This window comes from Lepus europaeus, chromosome 8 (genome assembly GCF_033115175.1).
Source record: "Lepus europaeus isolate LE1 chromosome 8, mLepTim1.pri, whole genome shotgun sequence".
Classification (NCBI taxonomy): domain Eukaryota; kingdom Metazoa; phylum Chordata; class Mammalia; order Lagomorpha; family Leporidae; genus Lepus; species Lepus europaeus.
In genome coordinates, this window is record NC_084834.1 from 33,351,974 (window position 1) to 33,363,993 (window position 12,020).

Consider the following 12,020-nt stretch of genomic DNA (forward strand, 5'->3'; position numbering starts at 1 on the left):
TTGTCAATCCATGTATTTCATGTCCCGCAAGGAGCTAGTCCATCATGGAGAGTGCTGAGAGGCAGCATGGATGGGCTGGCCAGCACCGACATCTCATCATCTCAGCTTTGGGCGTAGCACAGGCAGCCCCCACAGCACAGAACCGCACAACCGGAACTCGCTTCATGAGAAAGTGAAGTATCACACCAGCCCAGTTGTGAATTCTTCATCTCGCAGACGCAGACACAGATGACGCATCTAACCACAGTGACATTATAATCCAAGATGGCTCTTGAGTCGCTGGCTCGGGCCCCTTTTCCTGGCACTGAAACATTTTGCCATTAAGAGAAACTTCTTTACCTTAGCCCATCCATTTCTTCCATATCATCCAGTGTGATCATCCCATCGCCCAGGATGATGTACAAAAAGCCATCAGGGCCAAAGAGGAGTTGTCCTCCCAGGTGCTTTCTGTGGAGTTCTGCAACTTCGAGAAATACTCTGGCTGTTCGCAAGTCAACTTGATGGGGGTTTTTCCTACAGTGTGCGGAGGAAGCAACACCAACACATAAGGTCACTCCATCATAAACAGGACACAAATAAGGAAGCAAACATCTGGCAGGTAAGTAATGAAACATACACTGGAAATGGAGCTAATCAAAATTACTGAAAATTTATGTGATTTTTCTAAGTTATGGAAGTAGCCTTAAAAGTTAAAAGACTGAAGAAAAGCACCAAAGCCATCATTTTTCTCAATTTCTCTGAAAGACACACAAGGGGTTTTCAGCTAGCTGGAGCTTATGGTTTAATGATGGTTTAAAAGCTAATTATTTGTAACTTCAAAGCAAACAGTTTATGAAGAGACGATGAGAAAATAAGATGAAAGAAGGCTTATGCTTCAGTGCATCGGAGTGATACCTGGAGACTGTGTATTCCACAACCCTGAGAATGTGGTCATGAGGCCCGATAGCCCACCGTTCTTGGTTGGTGGTATAAGACACATACAGCTTTCCATTTTTCTTGTAATTGGGATGGAATGCGAGGCTTAGCAGTCCTCTTTCATCTCCTCCCTGCAGTCAAATGAAAAACACAAAGAATTGTGAAGTTAATTATGTTCTTTATTGTGTTTCAACTGGAACCCCAAAAGAGTCTCTTTCTTTCTTCTGGATAATCTTTGCTCAACCTCCTTTCTTTTCTTCCTTGCCTACTGCACAAAAAAGGATTATAAAACATTTCACTTTGTGGTACTCTTTAAGGGTTAGAACAAGACAATTGTCTTGTGTGGTTATCTATGCGCAAGAGTCTTACACCACTTTTGTCAAGTGATTTGTGTATGCAATCTTGGGAGGCTATGGAAGACAAGTTTAAGTGCTGGGAGGAATTCTTTCCTGGGTTACTAGGTTGCTTGTAGTTCATGGAAGACAAATAAAAAGGTTCATAATCAACAGTCACTTCTAATCCAAGTCTCCAAAACGTAAAACACAGTGTGGGCTGCCAACTCCCACTGTCTTGGCAATATGTTTAGAAAACAGTTAAATTGCTTGTGTAATATGTAAACCTTTGTTTTACCCGGGAGGCATCTACTTCAGTTGTCACAACGATGGTGGTCTGTTCATCACTGCACGGTAACAGGCAGCCTTGGTCTATCTATATTGAAATGAGGAATTTTTACATTCACCCCTTCCCTGCTTAGGGTTTTTCTTTATAGAAGGATGATGAAGTGAGAGGAGAGGGCCAGGCCAAGGCTGGGGTAGGGGTGGGAGAAGCACTAGAGGGGAAAGCGGACACTAGGAAATAAAAGAAAAATCCCAAACAACTTTCTTTTGTTATTATATGAATGTCAAGGATTGTATACATTAGACATGCCAAATGCTATAACAATTAAAACATCATCATGTTCTTAAATAGAAAGGCATTTTATCTTTATTTTCTACTAATTCAGCCTGTTGAAATTCAATATGGTCTCAGTATGTTTTATCCCAGAAGTAGTCTAGGAATTTCTATCATGAAATCAAAGTATGTAAAATTATCTAGATGAGACTTAATGTTTGTATTGTAGCAAGCCGGCGAACACTTTCTCTGGAGTCTGATGAGTTACCCACAGCGGTGACAATCACGACACAGACACTGAATACTGCAACAGCCCATAGTACCTCACCTCCTTTATTCTGTCAGATACCACCACATCTCTGAGGGCAGAAAGCTCTGAGAAGTGAGGCCTTCTGACGTGTTAGAAGAAGGGGAAAATTAAAAAAACAAAAACAAAAACAAAACTAACACTGCCACTTCTTCACAAGGTCATGATTGGTGATGGAAGAAATCTCGTGTTTTTATCCCATAGAAGAGCATGTGTTACGAGCAGAGAACTGTTTGTAGTTAGTATTCCACATGGATTTGAGATTTAAAAGTTTTAGGCATGGAAGTTCGCTTTTAATAAACATTGTTTGATTTGTTTCCTGGCTTAACCTAACTTGCTTTTAGATATATACCATCCAATGTGGAAACATCCAAACTTTGAGAGTGTGTAAATAATAAAGTGGTTGCAGATAGCCCAGATAGTTCATGAATTATTACTCCTGTGTCAAAAAGTCAACCTTTTCGCACATCACAATACGCTTAATTTTAATTTTAGTCATAAGGGTGAGACTCCAATGACTATGATTTATGAATGAGCTTTTGTATTTTGGATTATCTTGTTATGATGGTTTTAATATTGGCTTGATGTAACTGTTTTTCTTCTATCTTCGTTAAGTAAGTATCTCTTGGCTTTCTTATAAGACGTTGGAAGCTGGGATGTGGTGTAACTAAGATTTGATTGTCAAGAAGCCACTGCACATTGAAACCTCTTTAACGGATTCTACAAGGAGTCCAGGATTGGGATCTAGTTTGTGATTAATTCCTCTCCTGAATATATTGCCCTCTAAAGCTGTGAGTGCAGGTTAAGTCCTGCATGCCCACTTCACACATGTTTGTGTTCCACAATAAGAAGCTTTTGTTGAAAGTCAGTCTTTGTAGTTTTCAATCAGATCATCAGAAATACAATTTGAGCTGGATAGCAACATGGCTTAAAACTGTGCTGGTTGCTTTCAGGAAGAGAAACATAGAATTAATGCAATGTAGAAAAACAGATGGGAAAAGAGATTTAAACAAAACTACAAGTGATAAAAGACAATTGTTCACTTCAGAGATATACGTAGCACATGAATGATTTGGAAGATTGTTGACATTTACTAAAGTGCCAAATATGGAAACAGGATGAAACATGTGAATGATGGGGAAAAAGCCACCAAAAAGCAATTTTTAAAATGTGGTTAATATTATAATTTTTAAGTTATTTTTTATATTTAATTAATATATGATCTCCTTTTTTTTTTAACCCAACTTCCAGATGTAAAGCAATGCTCTCTGGTTGGTTCAGGAACTTAATTAAGTCATTTCAGAGAAATACTTTCATAATTATACTGACAAAAATATTTAATGCATTATGCAAATATCCTAGACTGCCTCTCAAAACTAACTATTAAATTTATACACCAGTGTTCAGAGAGTAAGAGGGACAGATATACTCCTGCTGCGCCAGGAGATCAAAGTATTGATAGACTCACATTTCACTTGAACTGGCCTTCAGAGTTATGTTGTCTATTTAATTAAAATATGTTGCTGCCAAATCATGACTTAACTCTCAAACACAAACCTATCTCTGAGGTCCGGATCATTTTTCAAGATCTATATGGAGAAATGTATGATTGGGCATTCGAAGAGTTAACTTTGGACCAGGGTCAGTTAGAGGCCACACCATCAGAAACATGACCAGACATTTAAGGTCCCCAGGCCTTCTAAGGTTGCTTTAACTCAAGTCTTCACCAGGCCACCGTCCCAGCCTGGGAGCCTGAACATGAGAGCTTGGAGCACGGACTGGCCCGCAGACCGGACCTCCCAGGCTCCTGTTTGCCTTCCTGTTATCTCAGCTCTGACTTTGCTAATGGGCTCATTCTGCACCCCGATTCCAAAGGTTCCCTTCTGCTCACTCTGGTTCAAAATCCAATAACGCGGCGTTAGAGGCTCCGCAGAATCAGCAGAGTTCTTGTGCCAATGTCACTGACTCTTGTGCTTCGGACTCCTTCCCGTCCTATCCCTTCATTATGTGTGGCTTCATGGCTCACAGTGTATGGAATCAAAATCACGCACTCCTTCCAGAAATGTCAAATTAGTGAACTGATTCTAGGGAGCATCTGGGGCGAATGTGCCTCCAGTGATCAGTTGAGCCAAACTGGCTAAAAAGGGAGAAAAACACATTAATAGAAGGGCAAATGGAAGATTCGTGATCCAGAAAGCCACGCCTTTCAAGAAGACATTGACCTTTAACATTAAGCGTTAGAGAACTGTTAACCGATGTCTGAAATGTTTATCCTTGCCCATGTGAAAAGCAGGGATGTGTCTAATTATTCATATCACATGTTGTATTGCATTATTCATACTGAGCACTTGGTGTGCATGTTGTGCTTCTGGGAATACACAGAATTGCTAGAACTAAACTGAAGCCAAATGGGCAAGAAATAATTCATCAATGATGCTTGAGGTTTCTTCTGTCTGGGTACTGCTGCCTGGAGCCTCACCCAAGCACCATAGGCTCCCATGAGACCCCAGTGCTCAGTCCGCTGAATATGGCATTAACTTCTGGACCCTCCTATCCCAGGCACAAACAACTGCTCACAATCAGATTGTCCAACAGTTTGAAAACAATGTCCCTACACATATGGAACCTTCACATGGACCTGTTTCAGAGTAAGTCATAAAACCTTCTACAGGCCCTTTTAATAAGCAGCTAACTATCTACCATTCCAGTTACTATTCAGCTTTTAGGAGCAATTTCACTGGGTCCAGAGCCAAGAGATAAATCTCAATACCAAGAGTACTGATGACTTTAGTGTAAGAACAAGATCAGATCTACTCCTGCAGCTTGGGATACATGCGATCAGATCAAAGTTCTAACCAATTAACTAACACTACTTCTCGTTTTTTGAATAATATGAACTATTTATCTGAAAAAGAAAGGTAATCATAAAACAATGTAAGTAAAATATTTTTATTCTTTTAAAAGAATAAGTGGAGCATATTGTTTATTGTGATATTATTTTTTAAATCCTTATCTTTTCATAATGGTTAATGTAAATTTTTTTCCAGAGTCCTGATTTAAGTTTGCCTTAATCTTTTTTACTTATATTTTAAAATTTATTTGAAAAGTAGAGTGATTGAGACAGACAGAATGACAGAGAGAGACAGAGAGAGAGATCTTCCATCTGCTGGTTTACTCCCCAAATAGCAGCAATAGCCAGGTCTCAGCCAGGCAGAAGCTAGGAGCCAGGAACTCAATCAGGGTCTCCTACATGGTGGAAGGAACCCAAGTACTTGGGCCATTACCTGCTGCCTAGAGGTGCATTAGCAAGAAGCTGGACTGGAAGCAGAGGTGGGACTCTATCCCAGGTACACTGAGATGGAACAGGGGTATCCCAAATGGCAGCTTAATCTGCTATGTACAGCACCCACCATTCTTTTAATCTCTTTCAGGAACTGGTAACTGGCATGTTTTAGGAAACAGGACTGGTAGCACCATTCATCATTTGTGCACAGTTTTTCTTAGTGACTTTTTAGCAAGTGACTGACTTCAAGTTCATGGCCCACAGGTATTGAGAGCGCAATGAACCTAATGTGTGGCCAAGTTCAAGATACTTACTGCATTGTCAAAAAAGTCTTTTTTACTTAACATTTCTTCGGCAAATATTTGTTGACTATCTACCACATTGGGCACAGTGCTCAGCAGTAGGGATGAGACAATCGGTTAAGAATAAATCCTTGCCTTCAGGGTGCTTGAACATACATACATAGCAAAGTCTAGTTTTCAAGTGTTTCAGCACCACCATACTTCTTTATCATGCTGATTTTTTTATTTGACAGGCGGAGTTAGACAGTGAGAGAGAGAGAGACAGAGAGAAAGGTCTTCCTTCCGTTGGTTCACCCCACCAAATGGCTGCTATGGCTGGCACTGTGCTGATCCGAAGCCAGGAGCCAGGTGCTTCCTCCTGGTCTCCCATGCAGGTGCAGGGCCCAAGGACCTGGGCCATCCTCCACTGCCTTCCCAGGGCCACTGCAGAGATTTGGACTGGAAGAGGAGCAACTGGGACAGAATCCGGCGCCCCGACTGGGACTAGAACCCAGGGTGTTGGCGCCACAGGCGGAAGATTAGCCTAGTGAGCCGCGGCGCCGGCCTATCATGCTGATTTTTGAGAAGGCATTAAAAGTACTATATTATTTGAAATATGCATGGCCAATGAACAAGTATTAGAATAAATAAATATTCTGGGTAACTTTTGACACAGAGATCAATTCAGGCATTGGTACCTGAGGTTTCTCCACTCTAAACCTTGATAAGGAAAAGAAAATGTTTGTTTATTGAAAGCCAAACTACATAAAAAATTGGGCAGTTTCTGCAAGTAGTAAGATTATCTTCTAATTCATCTGAATGAATGCCTCTAGTAAAACATTTGGTCTTATAATACTGAAAAAATTATAGTAACACAGTGGTGTTGGTGTTTTTTTTTTTTTTTTTCCTGTTGCTATCATGAATACTCAAGACTGGGTATTTTACAATGAGGAGAGGTTAATTTCCCTTACAGTTCTGGAGACTGAAGAACATGGAGCCAATATCTATTTGGCTCTGGTTAGGGTGTCATAGCGGACAGCATCATGATGGCAGAAGAGGAATTCAGGAGAGGTGCTAGCCTGGCATATAATAACCCACTCTTGCTGGAAATGATCCAGTCCCAAGAAACCTGTTTACTTCCTCAAGACATTATTTGTGAGAGTAGAGCCACCGTGACCTAATGACCTACTACTAAGTCTAGCTCTTAAAGGTACCATCACCCCTCAACATGACCACACTGGGGAACAAGTCTCCAGCCTATGAACATTTGGGGGACAAGTCACAACCACAGCATAGCAGGTGGGAGAGGTGGGATTTTCATCCCTCCATAACGTAGAGTGATTGATTACATGGCAGGTGTTCCTATCTCCTGTCATTCACCTGTCTATACATCATAAAACTTGGAGACTAACATGGATCCTTCTATGTACAAACTTTTGCTTTCTCTTAGACTGGGAACTTTGGCTATTCAGAAATAAGTTTTTCAGACACAAAACAAGATTGTATTCACTTTTTTTTTTTACTATTGCTGTAAATTTCAAACCACAAATTTTATGGCTTGAAACAACACTCTTGTTTTTATTCCTAATCTATAGATTGGAGTCCAATATAGGTCTCTCCAGCTAACACAAATGTGTTGCACAGTCAAGATCCTCCCTGGTGGCTCTGATGGGTAATGCATTCACTTGCTTTCCCAGTTTATAGCATTCGTGACTTAATCCTTCTTGGCCATGCCCTCCCATGAGCACCTGAAAGAGAGGGTAGTAAAGTTCATCTATAAATTCACAAGAAGCGGGTGGCACTGTAGCATAACAGGTAAAGCCACTGCCTGCAGTGCCAGCATCCCATATGGGCGCTGGTTCGAGTCCTGGCTGCCGCACTTCTGATCCAGCTCTCTGCTATGGCATGGGAAAACAGTAGAAGATGGCCCAAGTCCTTGGGCCCCTGCACCCATGTGGGAGACCTGGAAGAAGCTCATGGTTTCGGATTGGTGCAGCTCCAGCCACTGCAGTCATCTAGGGAGTGAACCAGCAGGTGGAAGACCTCTCTCTCTCTCTCTCTCTTCTCTGCCTCTCTGTAACTCTGCCTTTCAAATATATAAATAAATCTTTAAAAAATAAATAAATAAATAATTTCACAAGGAGATACAGGTACCCAAGGAAAGCTCTGTCACACCAAGCTCTTTATCTAGGCTGACAGTATTGAAAGAAGAACTAACACTGTTCAGAATGAAGTTGAAAGTGTCCTTTAGAATCAAGGAGGAGGACGCAAGGGGAGAAGAGGAAGGATATCATCTGTGAAAAATATGGTCAAAATATAGTCATGTGAGAAAATGGTCATGTGAATTCAATCAAGAACAAAACTTTTATATTAATCACATGGGCATTAAAAAGGCAGAGAAGATAAAACTAAATGTTGAGAAAGCATTTTTACTAACCGGAGTGTGATCTTTGCATTTAAAGCTCATTAAACTGGTTATTATTTTGCTGTGTTAAAAAATTCTGAAACAACGTATAGAATTGATATCTTCACAACTCCTGGAAGAGATAAAAACTCATTGTTTTTAAATAGTTCTAAAAGTCTAATTTGGTCTCCGGAGTCACTAGGATTCTGAGTTAGCTTATGGAAAGGGCTGCATGATTTGGTTCTGTGCTGTAACAAATGATGTATTTTCTCTTTGTCTCCAGTTCCTAGCAGAGCTCCTAAAACTCTTAAAATCTGCTGAGTGGTAGGAGTGTCTTTTTTCTTCATAAAGAGTCCCTTCCAACCACATCTGAATTTATGCTAATGAGCTAACAGCTAGTGAGCACCTAGAAGCTTCAGGATGACGGGACCTGATACTACAGGAATCAATCATACCATTATAGAAAATTGGATTCTTTGTCACCTCTGCTCCCAAGAGAGGGAGAGTGGTTGAAGGTCAAATTCAAGTACCAATGGGCAGCGATTTAATCAATCAGATCTATGCAATAAAACCTTCATAAAACTGCCTAAAATGAGGTTACAAAACAGTGGAACATCCAGAGAAGGTATGAGAGATCCATGCATCACCACCTCAAATCTTGCACTAGGGACCTACTTAGCTGTTCCTGAGTAGTTGCATTCTTTGTAATAAACCAGTGACAGCAAGGGAAGTGTTTCCCTGTGTTGAGTCATCTTGGTGAATTACCAAGCCAGAGTGGGGGGTTCATGGGAAAGAACAGAAGCAGGAGTAGCCTGGATACCCCATTTATGGCTGACATCTGAAGTGGAGGCCGTCCTGTGGGCATGAACTCTTAACCTGTGGGGTCTGTTTGTTGCTGGACATGGGATAATGAAGCAAAACTGGTTGGTGTGGGGGAAAAAAAAATAAACAACCTCTATTTGGTGTCAGAAAACTCACCAGAACGAGCATGAGAGGTTTGTTAGGCCACTTGCTTTTGGTCAAGGTCTACCAAAGAAGTAAAAGTCAGAAGTCAAAGAATACTTGGAATCATTTGGTAGTCTATCTAGAATTTAACATTTCCCCCCCATACTTAAGTTTGAGAGACATAAAATGTCTTGTGTTATTTTGTTATTCACTCTTAGTTTTCCTTATGTTCACTGTTCTCGGAGTATGAAACCAGTCACAACATACTGAGGACCTTATCACTTTTAGTACCATTTTGCACCCTTTAAAATACATAGCCGGGCCAGCACTGTGACAGAGTAATGCCACTGCAGGACCCACATCCCTTATGGGTGCGGGTTCAAGTCCTGGCTGTTCCACTTCTGATCCAGCTCTCTGCTAATGGCCTAGGAAAGTAGTGGAAGATGGTCCATTCACATGGGAAGACCCAGAGGAAGTTCCTGGCTCCTGGCTCCTGGCTTCAGCTCTGGCCATTGTGGACAATTGGGAGTGAACCAGCAGATGGAAGACCTCTCTCTCTCTCTCTCTCTCTCTCTCTCTCTCTCTCTCTCTCTCGGTCTCTGCCTCACTGTGACTCCAGCTTTCAAAAAAAATAAATATATAAAGCTATTTTGTTTATTTGAGAAGTAGACACACACACACAGGGGGAGGGGAGAGAGATCTCTCACTTGCTGATTTATTCCCTGAATACCTGCCAATGGCTGGGGCCAGGAACCTGAGAGCCAGGAACCCCATCAGATTGTCCCATATGGATGACACGGACCCAACCACCCTCTTCCTCTCGGGATGCACATTAGCAAGAAGCTGGCATAGTGAGCAGAAACAGGACTTGAACAGAGGCACTCCAACATGGGATGTGGGTGTCCCATGCAGTGGCTTAACTGTTGTACCAAACACCTGCTCCTCTCCCCGTTCTTTTAAAATGTCTACTGTGTTTCCAGATTGGATTGTTCTTCTGGGTGTGTCTTTAATTTACTCCAACTGGTTGAACTCCGAGTCTGAATTGATCTCTTCTTCTGCTTCATCATATTTCCTCAAGGTTCCAGTTCTCCAAGAAAGTATATCTAACCTCCAAGTGCTGGTGGGAGGTAAGCTCACCTCCATCACTGTCATCTGACAGATCTGTCCTGCTCCTAACGAGGTTGCAGATCTGCTAGAAGCTAACAGCAATTCAGTTTCTGGGAAGTGTCTCGGGGGATATATAATCCCTGGCGTATAGCAATTACCCCAGGTCCTGTGTTTAGGATTCTAAACTCTTTCTGTAGGTAGCAAGTGCAGAGAGAGCCACAACAGCTTTCCTCAGCAATTCCCTTCCCCACTCTCTTTAAACATAAACAGAATAAATAGGTCATATTATGTTTTAGTTAAGTCTGCTCAGAGCACAGGCATTGGAAGTGGTTACTTTCTAGAATTCCCAGCTCCATAGCACTTTCTTATTGCATCCACTAATGTTCTTTTGATATCTCTTGCCTATGGGGGAACTGTATATACATATTCAGCTTATACTTAAAAAGTATTACTCATGCTTTTTATTTACCTATGTACCTTATTTATTTTATATCAAATTTATATTTGCCAAGAGGAATTATATTTATTCTGTCCATATTTCTATTTTCTCCCTGGGCTTCCTACCAGCTTGAACTGTGACACTCGATACCTTAGGCATGTGAGATATTGGACTGACTTGTACCTTTACTTTGTCCAGGCTGTGTGGTCAGCTGATATAGAAATTTTAATATATATATATATACACTTGAGGAATTAAAAATATAGGGGGCTTAAAAGAGTCTGTAGAAAGTTGGAATTAAAACAGAAGTTTATTTCGCTGCAAATAACTATTGAAATAGTTTTTTCATAATATGATTTTTCCACAAACTTTTTAAATACTCCTCATAATAAAAGGTAATTTGGGCCGGCACCGTGGCTCAATTGGTTAATCCTCCGCCTGCAGTGCAGGCACCCATGTTCTAGTCCTGGTCAGGGTGCCGGATTCTGTCACGGTTGCCCCTCTTCCAGGCCAGCTCTCTGCTGTGGCCCGGGAGTGCAGTGGAGGATGGCCCAAGTGCTTGGGCCCTGCACCCACATCAGAGACCAGGAAAAGTACCTGGCTCCTGGCTTCAGATCAGCACGGTGGGCCAGCTGCAGCAGCCATTGGAGGGTAAACCAATGGCAAAGGAAGACCTTTCTCCCTGTCTCTCTCTCTCACAGTCCACTCTGCCTGTCAAAAAAAAAAAGTACCAGGCAACAACTCTTGTGCTTTCTAGTTTAATAAATAAATAAATAAAAGGTAATTTGAACGCTAGGGACTATCTGGCTTAGTCTGTGTAAAATGTTAGTAATATCTGTGGTATTCCAATGTCCAGTTTTCCAAAACATCTCTAAAAGACAAAACACTTCAATAAAATCTGTTTGAAATAATAAAGTAACAAAATAACAAGCCTACAAAAAGCATAAACTGTTCTCAAAACCTAAATCCTAGCACTAACACCTTTTTGAAGACGCAAAATTTACAGAGATGTTGGCGACATTTAGAGAAAGCAAGAGTCTTATTCTGAGCTTTAGACTCAATGAAAATAAATTAACAAAGGTTTAACGAAAACTGTAAGAATATTCATGGGAATAAAAAATGAGAAGAGACCATTAAAACTTTATAATGCCACTAAACTGTTCTATGACAACCTACAGTTTTAATATTTGTCGGACCTTACATTTTGAAAAGTATACATTTCTAGAATGAACTGCGAGAGGGTAAAACATTGGCAATGACCTTGTTGCACACAACACACGAGGTACATACATTGGGAACCAGAACAGTGCTGCACCAGACCGTGTGTGTCCGCAGGGCTCACCTCCAGTGGGAGCCTGGTCATTCATACAAGGGATTGTACTGAGCCCTCACTATGTCCAAACACTGTACCAAGTGACTTGCAAGGATTATTTTAATTCTATAACAAC

The 12,020-nt window shown here is 41.1% G+C and overlaps 1 protein-coding gene across 4 annotated transcripts in view; it reads right to left on the reverse strand.

Annotated features, from left to right (window-relative positions):
• HHIP (hedgehog interacting protein) overlaps positions 1–12,020 on the reverse strand; it is a 106,666-nt gene that overhangs the window by 37,432 nt on the left and 57,214 nt on the right. For all 4 annotated transcript variants that reach the window (XM_062199555.1, XM_062199553.1, XM_062199554.1 and 1 more), the window contains exons 5-6: positions 895–1,046; positions 340–513 (exon numbers count right to left, since the gene is read on the reverse strand). In XM_062199555.1, the coding sequence (XP_062055539.1) occupies positions 340–513; positions 895–1,046 (326 nt within the window). The remainder of the gene's footprint in view (positions 1–339; positions 514–894; positions 1,047–12,020) is intronic.